Below are 16,940 nucleotides of genomic sequence, written 5' to 3' on the forward strand. Positions count from 1 at the left end.
GAGTGACAATTTTGGACGGCCTCTCATAGTTCATAGCCGCAAAGAACATCTGTGACTGTCCGGCGCGCCGTCTGCGGGCTTGTACCTTGTCTTTATGAAGTCTCTCGCCCTGTGGTGCTGTCAGAAGAAGCTTCTATAAGAAGAGGGTCAGACTTACAGTTCGGTAGAATGACCACTTTGTATAATCGCCGTCTGTACGGTCGATTGAGACCTCATCAGAAAACCACCAGCTATACCAAAACCATATATCCTTATCCTTATACCTCTCTGCAAAGTCTTTCCTTATAGCTGCATTTGACGCGCTGAGAAATGGGCGTCGAAGAGCGAGTCTATGTTGGATCCCTTTATTGAGGAGCCAGCGATGAATTGTGCTTCTATGACAAGTCAAGCCTGCTGTATCGATGATATCTTGGTATGAGATAAAAGCGTTTCTTTCAATGAGTATTTTGATATGTATTTTATCCCTATCGGAAAGGGCTGGCGGCCGGCCGGGCCGGGGGTTATTTTGAAGGTCTTTTTGATACTTTGATCGTTTGATGACTCCTTTGACCGCATCGATAGTCATGTCCATACAAAATGCGTTATCCTTGATGGAATTTCCTGATTTGCGCTTCTCTAGAATCTGCGCTCTCCGCTGAATCGAATGATATTCATTTTGCCCTGATTGAGGCATATTTAATTGTAATTGGAAGGCATTAAAGATAGAAGGTTGTTGTTGTGGAAGAAGGAAGTGCGGGGTTGACGCGTAAAACGGGTCGCGACTTTTGCACACCCACTGTAGATATAAGTATCCCTCCTTACAATCCGTTCTACTTAATTTCCTTCACTCCAAAAATTTCAATTTTAGAACTTCACAGTCATCTTTCAATCTATTATCACCATCTTTCTCACCCACTTGCTTCCCTACATCAACCCATTCTAAACACTTTGCCTGTGGGATTTCTTTACTATTCTGAAGTCTTTTTCAGGTCTCTGCCAGTTTGGTATCTCTTGTTATACCATTATAAAACATCTTCATGGAGTCTTCTTCGGTCAATAGAGCTACCAACGTCGATAGACTTGTCGACGTCAGAAGACGACGTATTCCGGCGCCGCCTACACTTTAACCACATACTCTCGCCCTATATTATATTTGTACTGAAACGCGCCATTAGTTCTGAGAAAAACGGGCAGCCGGCCCGTGACCACGTTAGTGGACAGTCAAATGAGCCTCTTTCGCTTCCTGCTCACTGTCTGACTGTTGCTCAAGTCGCAGATGAGCTACGCACGAATGCCACCTCTGGTTTATCTGCTAATGAAGCAAAGGACCGGCTGGTGAAATATGGAAGCAACGACTTGGGCGAAACAGAGGGCATTTCGCCCTTACGAATCCTCTTTGCGCAGGTCGCCAACGCTATGACAATGGTTCTCATCTTGGCCATGGCTGTGAGCTACGGTATTCAATCCTGGATTGAAGGAGGCGTGGTGACAGCTGTCATTCTTCTGAATATCATCGTCGGATTTTTCCAAGAATATTCAGCCGAGAAGACGATGGACTCTCTCCGATCACTGAGTTCTCCGACCGCTTCAGCTATTCGACAAGGGGAATCCGTCACGGTCCAATCGTCCGAGCTCGTGCCTGGTGACTTGGTTGAACTGAAAACTGGCGATACCATCCCCGCCGATGTCCGGTAAGTCGCACCTTTCCAATGTTGATATCAAACACGCTAATTATTTCAAGCGTCTTTGAAGCCGTGAATTTCGAAACCGACGAGGCTCTCCTAACTGGGGAATCGCTTCCCGTACGCAAGAACGAAGTAGCCTTATTTCCCGAGAAAACCGGTCCAGGCGATCGACTCAACGTTGCTTATAGCTCTTCAAACGTCACCAAAGGACGTGCGAAAGGTATCGTATTCGCAACTGGTGTCTATACTGAGATCGGTGTCATTGCGTCTGAGCTGCGAAAAACGGATTCCAAGGTTCGAGAGGTCAAGAATCGGGACGCCAGTGGCCATGCTAAGCCATATTGTTACCTCGAGGCGTACAGTCTCACTGTGGCGGATGCCATCGGTCGTTTCCTAGGACTCAACGTCGGAACGCCACTTCAAAGAAAGCTTTCGAAACTGGCTGTCTTATTATTCTGCATTGCGGTTCTTTGTGCTATCATTGTACTAGCCGCTAATGAACTTAATGCGACACAGGAAGTTATCATCTACGCTGTTGCGACTGGGTTATCTATGATTCCTGCGAGCCTGGTAGTGGTTTTAACTATTACAATGGCTGCGGGAACTAAACGGATGGTCAAGCGACATGTTATTGTCCGCAATTTGAAGTCTTTAGAAGCCCTCGGCGCAGTTACAGACATTTGCTCGGATAAGACCGGCACTCTTACTCAAGGCAAGATGATTGCACGAGGAGCTTGGGTTCCAGCTGCAGGCACTTATTCTGTCGATCGTTCTACATCGCCACTTGACCCGACAGCAGGAGACATTCACTTTTATGATTCAGCACCCTGCAAGGTCAACTTCGGAGACGAGGGCTCGCAAGATGATCATATAATCAGTCCTCATAACAATGGTACGAATGAACAGATTAACACAGTCTTCAAAGAATTTCTCAACGTCGCTTGCTTCGCCAACCTTGCCACGGTGGCGCAGATGGACGATGGATCTTGGGACGCTCGAGGCGACCCTACCGAGATCGCAATCCAAGTCTTTGCTCGCCGTTTTAACTGGGATCGTTCTGCTTTGGTCGGTAAAAGCGGAAAGGAGTGGACCGAAGTTGCAGAGCTTCCATTCGACTCTGACGTAAAGCGAATGTCGGTGGTTATGAGGCATGCAAACGGTGAATACCACGTTTTTACCAAGGGCGCCGTGGAACGAGTTATCGAATCTTGTACGAAATATGCTTCCGATTTGACAGGGGAGCTACACAGCATTGTAGATTTCCGCCCAGAAATCTTGGAAAACAAGCAGTCTCTTGCCAAGCTTGGACTTAGAGTGCTTGCATTAGCCAGTAAGCCCATGTCTGATCCTCCGTCGAATGGAGAGGCGGAGGTTGACAGGGCAACGGTGGAGAGCGATTTGATTTTTCGTGGTTTAATCGGCTTATACGACCCTCCTCGGCCTGAATCCGCTCCCGCCGTTAGGCAATGTCACGAAGCAGGGATCGAGGTTCATATGCTTACTGGCGATCATCCGGAAACGGCTAAAGCCATCGCTATCGAGGTCGGCATCCTTCCGTCAAAGATGCATCTTATAGCTAGCGACGTCGCCAATTCAATGGTCATGACAGCTGCAACATTCGATACCCTCTCTGACGGCGAGGTGGATAAACTCCCTGTTCTGCCACTAGTTATCGCACGGTGTGCGCCAAGTACGAAGGTTCGCATGATCGAGGCCCTTCATCGGCGAAAGCGATTCTGTGCCATGGTTAGTTAAATAACCCTTCCCTAGTGTGACCTGAAATTCTAGAACTCAAGCTAACGTTTTAACTATTCAGACTGGTGATGGTGTAAATGACTCTCCATCTCTCCGCAGGGCCGATGTGGGAATTGCCATGGGAATGGCTGGCTCTGATGTTGCGAAGGTACGTACCTTATTGCCTCTTTATAAGTTTAACCGGTCGCTAATAGATATTAATAGGATGCTTCTGATATTGTCTTATCCGATGACAATTTTGCGTCCATCTTGGCTGCCATCGAGGAGGGGCGACGCATCTTCGATAATATCCAGAAATTTGTCCTGCACGTACTCGCAGAGAATGTCGCTCAAGCCGGAACTCTATTAATAGGCCTCGCATTCAAATATGCTAGTGGCTTCTCTGTCTTCCCCCTTGCTCCTGTCCAGGTTGTCTGGATTATCATGGCAACTTCCGGATTACCAGACATGGGCCTGGGCTTTGAGCGCGCTGTGCCTGACATTCTATCTCGGCCACCCCAGTCACTAAAACCAGGTATTTTTACTACCGAGTTCCTCGTGGATATGGTTCTATATGGCCTTTGGATTACACTTTTGTGTTTGTCTAGCTTCTCGCTGGTCATGTACGGGTTTGGTGACGGTAACTTAGGGAACCGGTGCAACGAAGAATATTCAGAATTTTGTAATCTTGTCTTCCGAGCACGAGCTACAACATTTGCTTGTCTAACTTGGTTTGCCCTTTTCCTTGCTTGGGAAATGGTTGACACTCGCTGATCTTTCTTCCGGATGCAACCAGGCTCAAAGAAGTATTTCACGCAATGGATGTTTGACGTCTGGCGAAACCAGTTCCTTTTCTGGGCCATTATTATTGGATTCGTTACTCTATTCCCATTGCTCTATATCCCAACCCTAAACACGGTCGTGTTCAAACATCTACCTATCACTTGGGAATGGGGCATTGTGTTCATTGCAGCTGGCCTTTTCTTTGCAGGTGTGGAAACTTGGAAATGGGGCAAGAGAGGATATTTCCGTCAACAAAACGCCAAAACTCATGGGCAAGCCTGGCGAGACATGGACATCGAGCAACGAGTCTGTGGGCGATACTTTTCTACCAGTGACTACGGTCTAGGCACGACTGGTATATCGCTAGATAAAGCGTAGCCTGCGTCTTGAATCAAGTCATGTAACATATCAAGTTGTGCCAAATCTCATTTGGTATTAAGTGGTACCTAGGTGCGTCGGAGCCGGAAGGGGTTAAAGGGCTGAAAAATGGTGATGGCGAAAAGTGATTTCTTTTATTTCAAAGTCTTTTTGTGGCGCAACCCACATAGACCAGTCTCTCTTGCCCAACCAGAAGAGATATCATTAAGTTAGTCATTCGATAGTAACTTATATTGTGTTTGATAAGTATGCCGACTACTATACTGTATAACTATAGATAATCTACCCTATAGTATCTTTTAACTTAAATGTGACGGTTGGATTTCCCAAGGGATAAACTAGTCCGTTCTAGGTTTATATTAATAGGATTGCAGGGTAAGATCCAAGCGATAGCGAAGATATTATGTCTCTTAATAGTTAATAGAGCGGGTTAGGTATGTTAAGGTAAAGAAGTTATATTAATAGCTAGGGAGCTAAGTTCTATAAAAGTATTAATAAGTATATATATAACGTAGTTTACAAGCAAGTTGGCCACCCAAGCAAGTTAGCCACTAATCTTAACCTCTATATTTCAATTGCTAATAAAAACACCACAATATATCTAATTAATTAAAACTAATCGCTATCCTCACTCTCAGTAACCTCAATTACCTCTTAACAAGTCCTTGCATTATGCCCGGTCTTACTGCATACACGACAATGCCGAACACCTGGTCCAGCTGACTTTCCTCGACCACGACTTCTTGATGATTCAGCCGCTACCTGCGTATTAACATCCATCTGATTAATTTGATCCTGACCAATCCCTATAGTCATCCTGCCGTCATCCTGTAGATGGTTATTTTTCCTCCTTTTCCTCCGGCTATTTGCTGCATTTTCCTCTCGAAGCTCTTGGTTCTCAGCTTCAAGCACGGCAAGCTTGTGCATATTCTTCATCACTGACTTAGTCAATGACTGAAGAGCCTCAAGGATTGACTCTGGAGAGCTACTATGATGTCTTCTGATCCGCCTCTGAAGGTAGTCAGAATGTGAATTGGCCTCTGTGATAGTCCTTGGTGTCTTTGGGGTCCAAGGTTGAGCCTGGCTTATATCCTCTTCGGGAGGCATTGGGGTCCGTAGTTGCACATCAAGCTTTAAGATAACAGATTCTGGGTTAAAAGGAGTAATTCCGGCTCCTCTAAAACCCCCCTTGATATTTCTTGTTATAATAGTAGCTTGGTGGGTAGCATGAAAGGCAGGAAAGAACTAGGTCTTAGTAATATGAGTTCTGCGCCGTCTTATAAGACCTTTAATTTCTTAACCATAGGCCTTTTTTAGTAGCCTAAAGCAGCCTACATTAAGAGGCTGAAGTAAATAAGAGGAGTGAGATGGCATATAAAGCAGGATAATATTCTTCTCTTTGCAATATACTGTAAATTTGGTTAACTAATAACTTTCGTAACCATTAAGGATTAGAAGATGATGGGGACCAGTTAATCGGTTAGTTATATGCTTATTAAAGTGCTCTAGCCAGCTGAGACCTAGCTGGTTATTGGTCCATCCATTTTGGCTTAATGCAATAGCCTAATCGGTCAGGAGGTTGCTTTCTTCGTACCAGCTGCGAAGGTATCTCTTGCCTTTTACTATAATGAACGGCGGGATCAATTGACCTTCTGCGCTGACTGCCTCAATTACAGTAACCTATTCTCGATTTCCAGGCTGGACTGATTTTGGCCTTCCACGCCTCTCTGCACTTGTAATAACTTTTCCGGTTAATATTATGCCCATTATAAAGCTAGTCTTATCAAAGTTCTAGATATTATCTAATTGAATACTATATTTTGCAATTGTATTCTCTATAAGCTTGAACCAATTGCGAATAGTGGTGGGATCTTTACATAAGGCTCTCTGATAGTCATATCTCCGATTGTAATGCGATTTGAGCTCTGGTTGCTGATTAATAAAATTGTTAGCCCAGTGCTTGCCAACAGGTGGCGCGTTACGGTTAGCAAGTAGTTGATTTGCAATATCTTTAATAATAGAGAGCTGGCAAGGAAATCCTTGCGAATCTTGATTAAGAGCATACTGAAGGACAGTCTCTTCTTCTAGCTTTAATAGCTTACGTAGGTTTAACATAATCTTGCGTTGTGGTTTTTTACCCTTCTTCCGATTGCTGAGAGTATTACAATTCACCTTGTATATCTCAGCGGCACGTCGGATACTTAATTTAGGGTCATCTTAAAGGGCTTGAAGAGCAAGATAAAGTCGAGCTTCTTTTAAAGGCTGTGACATTTGTGGTGGTTGAGATTTAATTGATCTGATAGTATTAATGTAAGGTGGGGGATTTTTGGCTAACTTGCTTGGGTGGCCAACTTGCTTGTAAACTACGTTAGTAAATAAAATACTTAAATAATTAATGTTACTACTATCTTAAAGGTAAATAAACTAAGAAGCCTATATAAAGAAATAAAAATAAAAATAAAATTTATTAAGGGAATTGATAGAGACGCATGACACTTTTACTACAGACGCATGACCTGTCAAATTGCTGATGGCATTAATTGTTGCTTGATTGATGTAATCTGTATCTGTCAAATTGCTGATGGCATTAATTGTTGCTTGATTGATGTAATCTGTATCCGGCTTCCCCTCTTTTAGGGACGGATCTAGGCTATGCCTATTTGGGATTTATCTAGTCATGTGACTTTGCGGAAATAGACAACGCAGTGCGTTTCCCGGATTCGCGGTGCGTTCCAGGGTAACCAAGTTTTGACATGACCTTACAGACGCATGACTTTTCAAGCGCTTTAATTGGTTTAAAAAGTCCTGCCCCACTACTACTCTTATAATCCCTGTAAGGAACAATTCTACCTAATAATCCTACTACCCCTGTAGAAAAGAGATCATTGCTAAGTCTAATCAACTGTCAATTAAGGGGATTACTGATTTCATCCTTATATAGATATATGAACTTATATAATATTCTTTAATTTAAACCAATTAGGTATATTAATCTATCTATAATAACTCCCACTGACTTCTCGTTCTTCGTACACTTGCCTGCACTCTCTGCCCACTTGCGCGCACACCTGTGGTATTTCCAGCCCCAACATAAATAGTTTGACTCCTTGTGATCCCTTGACTGGCGATAGTCTCTTGGCTCTCACTCTCCTTTTGCAGGGTTGACTTATTCCGGCTTCCAGGTGGACGGCCACGCTTTCTCTTTTGGGACCCAGGCGCTTGGGACTGAGATGCTTGTGGCTGAGATGCAAAGGCCCGACCGCTTCCTTGAGATACTACCGTAGGTGTAAGATCTGCTGGCACTCCTTGCTTGGTATTCTTAGGCCGCCCTCTGAGAGACGTAGCAATCTTTGGATCAAGGATCCTACGATATGGATCTCGAGATGATGTCTCACGGAGTCGCCAGCGAGGGTGAATATCCCACTTCGTAAAAGCTTCCGTAGAGCATACACGTAAGTAAATTGTATAGCAGTATGGTATACCGAGCTCAGTTGAGACAGAACATTCATCTGTACATGGATCAAGCGGCCTAGGATTAGGATTCTTTCCAGTGGGTAGTGCCTTACGTGCTTGTCGATATTGGATGTTGATAAGCTTCAGACACTTTGATGATGCAATAGACCGGAGCTCCCCTAAGTAGTCAGAGCTTGACCTAAGGAACTCTCGATCTCGAAGAACCTCATTATTCCCACAAGCATCTTTAAAATCACGCTCTTGATCATACAGCATGTCCTGCATTGCTTGCACTAGCTTGTGAAGATGGCCCATCCCGTTTAAGAGGTAGCTCTTAATGTTATTATTGCTTGCCTCTGTACCTAAGGTTACGCAAATGCCGTAGTTTGGATATTTGCGAATAAAGCAACGGGCCCATTGAGCACGCACTGGCATATAAGTGCTAAAAAGATACCGTAGAATAGGGCGCTGGTTGTTAAACTCTTTGCAAAGATTGATCTATGCCTTGTTATGTGCTTCTTCGGTCTTGGCAAAGAGGACCTGCTTCTACATCTGGAGAATACCCTGATAGGTATGAGGAACCTTAGAGGAGGTTTTAGCAGATATAAGTGCGCGGTTATGTAGAGTAAGAGTAGCTTGGGGCTTAGCAGGTTCATCTGCATTACTAATATCCGAGCTACTACTATTCTCTGCGTTCTTAACCCACTTCTGCTTTAACCAGAGAAGAACGTTTGAGTTGATATGGTGAATATAGAGCTGTTGCTGGACCTCGGCAAATTGGTCGTTTAGGGCAGCCTTCATTAAGTCATTAAAGTCCGTAATAATAATAGCTGGTTATTATATTAAGTACTGTAATAAAAGAGTAGAAATACTCTTAGCAAGAAACTGGAATTCATCTTGTTGCTCGTTATTAATAAGACTAAAGGTAGCATTGAATACTGTGCTAAGATAGGTCTGCCCGGTTACTTGGAAGAGGGGGAGCTTAAAGCGGTTGGTATTGTATGTGTTATTGAAGCTGATTACCTCCGGAAATTGCTTCTATATCTGGATATAGTAGGGGAATATCCAGATAAGGCCCAGAAGGCGGTTAGGCTCATCTGGTAACTACTTAATAACATAAGGAATCTCTTTCTTATTAAATTCCTTAAGTAATACAGTAGTAGATGTATAGCCTCTAAGTATATCTTGGGTTACTAGAGCCCTGGTATTATAGATATCCCGCTGTGTAAGTATTAACTTGGGATGTTCTTGTTCAACAATAGCCTGTACATCTTGTGCTTGAATCCCAACTTGTTGGCTTGTAGATTTAATAGTTGCCTGTACTGGGGAAGTAAGGTAGTAATAACATGGATGAGCTGATGGAGTTTCGCTTAGAGGATGATTGTGGGTGTAATGTTCTGTATCGTTGTGTTAACGGAGAAACCACTTACCCTCCTTAAGAGCCTCTGCAATAACTACCCACTTACACCTACACTTTCGTGACTTCCTCTGACGGAGGCCAGAGCCTTTGCTTGGCTGAGGTTCCCCATATCGATTACATCGAATAGAATATCGTAGTAGCCGTCCCTTGTAAGAGTACTTATTATACTTTGCTATACTAAAGCCATGCTCTTTTGCAAATAGTTGAACGTCCTTAAAGAGAGCCTCGGCTGAGGTAACTGGGTTGCCTGGGATTGGAGGATTTGGTATTTCGTCTGGAGGTGGGGACTCGGATTGCTGCGAAGGAGAGCTTTCGATTAGGATAGGCGAAGAGGGAGCAGGAACTGGAGAGTGCTGACTTTCGCAAGGAGAGTATGGCAGAGGCGAGCTATACTTATCTGTATTTAGAGGAGACCATCCCCATCTTTCCTGCCATTTGCGTACATTCTTGAATGCTTGGAGGGATTCCCTTGTTAATCTTTGCTCTTTGCTAATAATATATTGGACTAGTCTTAAGGTACGCTGGAAGTCTTCCTTAGTTGCTGTAGGTGGCGATATTACTTCTGGCGAGCTACAAGGAGAGTCTTAGAAGGGATCGGTTTCTGGTCTAGGAATAGGTACTTGACAAATATTATCTTGACGCATTCCACGCGGAAAGTTATTGCGCAGGGTTATTGCGTGATTATATTGGAGCTTGAACGATAAGTTAAGTGTAGAATGACGAGGCAATGGTATAGTTAAGAATCAATCGGGGATTGCAGTAAAGATGTTATCTAGCGCATTAATATCCCCAGCGCTATAGAATTGGGTGACACTGGGCGCGCTGCTAGTAGCGGATGTTGGTCGGCTTCTTCGAGAAGCAGCATAACGCTGATAAGGCGGCGGCGGATTCGTAAGAAGAGGCGGGCGAAAGTTGTGTTGTCGGCTGAGTTGGACGCGTTGACTGCTAAGTCGGGCGCGTTTTTGAGGTAGCTCTGAGGTATGGAACGACTTAGAGTCAGAGTTATAGCTTTGGCTACGCGTAGAGACCATCGTGATACTAAAGTAGTGGTTAATGATAGATATGTGATGATGATGTAGCGTAAACTTCGTCGCGAGGGTAGTCTACAAGGGTGATCAATGGTAATTATGCTGGCTGATTAGCTAATGTATGAGAAACTACAGAAGGGACAACTGATTGAAGAAGAAGGGTCAAGGTGTACTAACAAATACGGGGCCTAGCCAATTAAAGCGCTTGAAAAGTCATGCGTCTGTAAGGTCATGCGTCTGTAGTAAAAGTGTCATGCGTCTATATCAATTCCCTTTATTAAAGAAAGAATAAAACAATACTATAATATAAAAAGGGAATTGATACCCGCGCATGATATTTTTACTACCCGCGTATGATCTTATCCGCGCATGACTTTTAAACCACTCTAATTGGCTAAGACCCATTTTTGTTAGTGTACCTTGACTCTTCTTCTTCAACCAGTTGTTCCTTCCATAATTACTCATACATCAGCCAATTACCCTTCCTTATAGCCTACCCTCCTGACGAAGTTCACGCTATATCATCATCAGATATCCATTATTAACATAAAACTTTAGTATCACAATGGTCTCTACGCGTAGCCAAAGCTACGAATCCGACTCTCAGTCATTCCATACCTCAGAGCCGCCTTCAAAACGCGTCCGACTCAATAGCCAACGCGTCCAACTTAGCCAACAACATAACTTTCGCCCGCCTCTTCTTACGAACCCGCCGCCGCCTTATCAGCGTTATGCTGCTTCTCAAAGAAGCCGACCAACATCCGCTACTAGCAGTACACCTAGTGTTAGCCAATTCTATGGCATTAGGGATATTGATGCGCTGGATAATATCTTTGCTGCAATCCCTAATTAATTCTTAACTATACCATTGCCTCGTTGTTCTACACTTAACTTATCGTTTAAGCTCCAATATAATTACGCAATAACCCTCTGCAATGACTTTCCGCGTGGAATGCGTTAAGACAATATTTGTTAAGTACCTATTCCTGGACTAGAAACCGATCCCTTCCAAGACTCTCCTCGCAGCTCGCCGGAAGTAATATTATTACCTACAGCAACTAAGGAAGAATTCCAGCGTACCTTAAGGCTAGTCTGACATGTTATTAGCGAAGAGCGAAGGTTAACAAGGGAATCCCTCTAAGCATTCGAGAATGTACGCAAATAGCGGCAAAGATAGGGATGGTCTCCTTTAAACACAGATGAATATAGCTCGCCTCTACCATACTCTCCTTGCGAAAGTCAGCACTCTTTGGTTCCTGCTCCCTCTTTGCCTATCCTAATCGAAAGCTCTCCTTCGCAGCAATCCGAGTCCCCACCTCCAGACGAAATACCGAATCCTCCAATCCCAGGCAACCCAGTCGCCTCGGCCGAGGCTCTCTTTAAGGACGTTCAGCTCTTCGCAAAAGAGCATGGTTTTAGTATAGCAAAGTATAATAAGTACTCTTACAAGGGACGGCTGATACGATATTCTATTCGATGTGATCGATATGGGGAACCTTAGCCAAGCAAAGGCTCTGGCCTCCGTCAGAGGAAGTTACGAAAGTGTAGGTGTAAGTGGGTAGTTATTGCAGAGGCTCTTAAGGAGGGTAAGTGGTTTCTCCGTTAACACAACGATATAGAATATTACACCTATAATCATCCTCCAAGCGAAACTCTATTAGCTTATCTATATTATTGCTGCCTTGCTTCCCTAGTATAGGCAACTATTAAATCTATAAGCTAACGAGTTGGGATTCGAGCACGAGATATACGGGCTATTATTAAACAAGAACATCCTGAGTTAATACTTACACAGCGGGATATCTATAATGCCAGGGCTCTAGTAACCTAAGATGTACTTGGAGGCTATGCATCTACTGCTGCATTACTTAAGGAATTTAATAAGAAAGAGATTCCTTATGTTGTCAAGTGGTCACTAGATGAGCCTAACTGCCTTCTGGGCCTTGTCTGGACATTCCCCTACTGTATCTAGATGTAGAAGCGATTTCCGGAGGTAATCAGCTTTGATAACACATACAATACTAACCGCTTTAAGCTCCCCCTCTTCTAAGTAACTGGGCAGACCTATCTTGGCACAGTATTTAATGCTGCCTTTGGTCTTATTGATAATAAGCGATAAGATGGATTCCAGTTTCTAGCTGAGAGTATTTCTACTCTCCTATTGCAGCACTTAATACAACAACCAGCTATTATTATTACGGACTTTGATAACTTAATGAAGGCTGCCCTAAACGACCAATTTGCTAAGGTCTAGCAACAGCTCTATATTCACCATATTAACTTAAACGTTCTTCTTTGGTTAAAGCAGAAGTGGGTTAAGAACGCAGAGAATAGTAGTAGCTCGGATATTAGTAATGCAGATGAACCTGCTGAGCCCTAAGCTACTCTTACTCTACATGACCGCGCACTTATATCTGCTGAAACCTCCTCTGAGGTTCCTCATACCTATCAGGGTGTTCTCCAGATGTGGAAGCAGGTTCTCTTTGCAGAGACTGAAGAAGCACATAAGAAAGTGTGGATTGCTCTTTGTAAAGAGTTTGATGATTAACGCCCTATCCTACGGTATCTTTTTAACACTTATATGCCGTTCCGTGCTCAATGGGCACGTTGCTTTATTCGCAAATACCCAAACTATGGCATCCGTGTGACCTCAGGTACAGAGGCAAGCAATAACAATATCAAGAGCTACCTCTTGAATGGGATGGGCCATCTTCACAACCGGGGGCAAGCAATGTAGGACATGCTGTATGATCAAGAGCGTGATTTTAAAGATGCTTGTGGGAATAATGAGGTTCTTTGAGATCGTGAGTTCCTTGGGTCAAGCTCTGACTACTTAGGGGAGCTTCGGTCTATTGCATCATCAAAGTGTCTGAAGCTTATCAACATTCAATACCGACTAGCACGTAAGGCACTGCCTACTGGAAAGAATCCTAATCCTAGGCCGCTTGATCCATGTACAGATGAGTGTTCTATCTCAACTAAGCTTGGTATACCATGCTACCATACAGTTCAGTCACGTGTATACAGTACAGAAGCTTTTACGAAGTGGGATATTCACCCTCGTTGGCGACTTCGTGAGACATCATCTCGAGATCCATATCGTAGGATACTTGATCCAAAGATTGCTACATCTCTCAGAGGGCGGCCGAAGAATACGAAGCAGGGAGTACCAGCATATCTTATGCCCTTCGCAGTATCTCAGCAGAGCAGTCAGGCCTTGGCATCTTAGCCACAAGTATCTCAGTCTCAAGAGCCTGGATCCCAAAAGAGAAAGCGTGGCCGCCCACCTGGAAGCCGAAATAAGTCAACTCTAGCACGAGAGAGTAAGAGCCAAGAGACTAGTGATACAATTTACGTCGGGGCTGGGAATACTACAGGTGTTCGCGCAAGTGGGCAGAGAGTGCAGGCAAGTGTACGAAGAACGAGAAGTCAGTGGGAGTTATTATAGATAGATTAATATTACCTATTGGTTTAAATTAAGGAATCTTATAGAACTATATTTATCTGCGCCAGAAGTAAATTGGTAATCCCCTTAATATATTATTTATACTAAACTAGATCTAGTAGTAATAGCCTCTTTTCTACAGAGGTAGTAGGACTGTTAGGGAGGATTGTTCCTTACAGGGATAAGAAAAGTAGTAGTGGGGTGGTAGTTTTTTAACCAATTAGAGCGGTTTAAAAGTCATGCGCGGGTAGTAAAAATGTCATGCGCGGGTATCAATTCCCTATAAAAAAAGTAAAGGGTTTAACCTTTAAAGAGGGAAAAATAGTTTACTTAGCTATAGAAAATATTTAAATAAAATAACCTTTGTCACGGTCGGGGTTCAGTATACAGGTGGACGGGGATGCTCGGGTCAGGATACAGTCTATTGCTACGGATAGGCACTGCAGGCAGGTCAGGCTCTATTAACAAGACGTAGCTCAAGGAGCTACGTTCAAGATCTATCGAGTCGGCGAACTAAAGTTGCGGCGATAACGTTATCGCCACGTGATCTCATCCATCTTCAGGTACAGGGTAGGCAGATCTGGTCTTGAGCTGTGACAGTACCCCCCTCTCTAGCATCGAGCTCCGTTGAGATGGGTTACTGCGGTCCGGGCTTATCGGGGTATCTCCTGTGGAAGTTTGCCATGATCTCCGCGGCGTTCTCTACGTACGCAGCAGGGACTTCTGTCGGGTCGGCGTAGCCGGCCCACTTCACTGTGTACTTCAGTCTGGGGCGGCCTCCTCGGCCTCGCCTATCCCATCGGGAATCCACGATATCTTCAACCTCCCATTCCTCTACTCCTTCAGCTTCGACGGGTGGGGGAGGTTCTAGGTTCTGGCCAGGCAACGGGTTATCGGCAGCGGGTCTGAGCAGGTTCGTGTGGAACACGGGGTGTATCTTCATGCTGTCGGGCAGTTCCAGTCGGTAAGCATACGGGGAGATAACCTTGGCTATCTTGAGCGGGCCAATATTCTTCCAGTCCAGTTTCTTCTGCGGCCTCAGAGTCTTGATATTCCGGGCATCTAACCAGACAAGGTCTCCTTCCTGGTATGTTCTGGCAGGTCTTCTGTGACGGTTCGCTTGTTCCTCATAGCGGGCCTGTGCTGCGGTACTCTCGGATCGTAGGTACTCCAGTATCTCCTTCATGGTCTGGGCGAACCGCTCAGCGTCTCTCGTAGCTGGGGTTCCTCTGACGGTAACTGTAGGCTCGAAGCCCATTCTGGGGTGGAACCCGTAGTTCGCGAAGAACGGGGACATGCCGGTCGTTTCTGACTTCAGAGAGTTCGCAGCGAACTCGGCCAAGGGAAGCCATCTGTTCCAGTCGTCTTGCAGATAGGACACATAAGCTCTCAGGTACTGTTTCAGTACGGCATTCAGCCGTTCGGTCTGTCCATCTGTCTCAGGGTGAAAGGCGGTCGACAGTAGTGAGTTAATGGATAACTGCTGGGTAAGCTTCTTCCAGAACTCGGCTACAAACTGGGGTCCTCGGTCTGATACTATAGTCTGTGGGAGGCCATGGAGTTTCCACACTTCTCGCAGGTAGCAGCGGGCGGTATCTTCAGCGTCGCAGGTTCCTTTGCAGGCAATAATGTGTCTCATCTTAGTCAGGCGGCAGGCTATGATTAGGATAGCGTTATATCCGTCGCTGGGCGGCAGGTGGGTAATAAAGTCCATCGAGATGTGCTGCCAGGCTCGTTCAGGTATCGGCAGGGGTCTCAGGACGCCCTGTCTGGCGTCTCGGGCAGGGTTGGATCTTCGGCAGGTATGGCAGTTCTTGACCCATCGTTCTACGAATGACAGCATTCCGGGCCAGTAGTAGTCGCGGGAGAGTAAGTCGTAAGTGCGGGCGCGGCCTGGGTGTCCTGCTATAGGGTGTTCGTGGCAGGCCTTCAGGAGTGCAGTCTTTAGGGGATCGTAGTTCGGAACATAGATGCGGTCTCGGTACAGTAGTCTCTCTTGTACTACCTTGCATTCGGCGACTGTGATCTTCGGGTGACGCGGGGCCCCTTCCTTCAGGGCTCGTAGTATTGACTGTAGGTCCTCGTCGGTCTGGTATCCTTCGTCCAGCAGACGGCTGATCTCTTCTGGTAACTCTATAGAGAGAGTTGGTTCTTCTGATACGGGCTGGCCTTGTTGTATTGGTTGTCGGATGCGGGCTCTTTTGACCCTTAGGGGTGGGAGTTGCCAGTTCTCTTTCTTCAGGACGATCTGACTCTGGTGCGCTAGGCGCTCATCCCCCTCTTTAGGGAGATCTTCTGACCTCCTGGTCAGGGCATCGGGTTTCACTCCCTGCTTTCCGGGTCGGTACGTAATCTTGAAGTTGAATCTAGACAGAAACTCGGACCATCGGGCTTGCCTGCGGTTCAGTAGCTTCGTGGTCGTGAAGTACTCCAAGTTCTTGTGATCCGTGATCACTTTGATCGGCGAGGGTGCTCCTTCCAGTTCGGGTCTCCATTCTTCGAAACAGCGGATAATTGCCATCAGTTCCTTATCATAGATCTCATAGTTACACTCAGTGGCTGTATGTTTCTTAGAGAAGAAGGCCACCGGGTGTAACCGTCCTTCGTCGTCGGGCTGTGATAGTACACCAGCGGATACGTAATCGGAGGCATCGGTTTCGAGGATAACATCCTTAGTCCAGTCGAATGGACGCAGGATCGGGGCCGACGTGAATGCCTTTTTCAGTTTCTTGAAGGCTGCCTCGCATTCCTCGTCCCAGACGAACGGGACGTCTTTCTGTGTCAGGCGGTTCATAGGTGCGGTGAGCTTTGAGAAGTCTCGGATAAACCTCCTATAGAAGTTCGCAAATCCGGTAAAAGCTTGCACGTCTGTCAGGCAGGACGGGGTCTTCCAGTTCTTAACGGTCTCAATCTTGGCAGGGTCCATTCTGATTCCATCCCGGCCGACGATAAGTCCGAGGAATTTCGTCTCGGGCACTAGGAATTCGCACTTAGCGGGGTTAGCAAAGAGACCAGCGTCCCTAAGCTTCTGCAGA

General features: G+C 45.4%; 4 protein-coding genes across 4 annotated transcripts; 2 read left to right on the forward strand and 2 right to left on the reverse strand.

The window, feature by feature from the left end:
• Positions 1-309: 309 nt before the first annotated feature.
• B0J16DRAFT_393123 (potassium/sodium efflux P-type ATPase) lies at positions 310-4,778 on the forward strand (the record flags this gene model as incomplete). The annotated part of the gene is made up of 6 exons (XM_046132044.1): positions 310-333; positions 1,162-1,670; positions 1,721-3,410; positions 3,481-3,567; positions 3,624-4,157; positions 4,203-4,778. 6 exons carry the CDS (start codon positions 310-312, stop codon positions 4,557-4,559), a joined length of 3,201 nt encoding a protein of 1,066 aa, XP_045990709.1. The 3' UTR covers positions 4,560-4,778.
• Positions 4,779-7,556: 2,778 nt separating this feature from the next.
• Positions 7,557-8,813, reverse strand: B0J16DRAFT_315358 (uncharacterized protein; the record flags this gene model as incomplete). Its single annotated transcript, XM_046125240.1, has 2 exons — positions 7,557-8,440; positions 8,576-8,813. 2 exons carry the CDS (start codon positions 8,811-8,813, stop codon positions 7,557-7,559), a joined length of 1,122 nt encoding a protein of 373 aa, XP_045990710.1.
• A 750-nt stretch (positions 8,814-9,563) lies between these two features.
• Positions 9,564-10,010, reverse strand: B0J16DRAFT_251640 (uncharacterized protein; the record flags this gene model as incomplete). Its single annotated transcript, XM_046123103.1, has 1 exon — positions 9,564-10,010. A coding segment is annotated over one exon (447 nt), but the record flags the coding sequence as incomplete, so codon positions are not given.
• Positions 10,011-11,616: 1,606 nt separating this feature from the next.
• On the forward strand, positions 11,617-12,019 carry B0J16DRAFT_331560 (uncharacterized protein). The gene is made up of 2 exons (XM_046126603.1): positions 11,617-11,698; positions 11,761-12,019. Exons 1-2 carry the CDS (start codon positions 11,660-11,662, stop codon positions 11,959-11,961), a joined length of 240 nt encoding a protein of 79 aa, XP_045990712.1. The 5' UTR covers positions 11,617-11,659; the 3' UTR covers positions 11,962-12,019.
• The last annotated feature ends 4,921 nt before the right edge of the window (positions 12,020-16,940 follow it).

The sequence above is a fragment of the Fusarium flagelliforme genome (genome assembly GCF_020744385.1).
Source record: "Fusarium flagelliforme strain FIESC 12 MPI-CAGE-AA-0113 chromosome Unknown B0J16scaffold_1, whole genome shotgun sequence".
Classification (NCBI taxonomy): Eukaryota; Fungi; Ascomycota; class Sordariomycetes; order Hypocreales; family Nectriaceae; genus Fusarium; species Fusarium flagelliforme.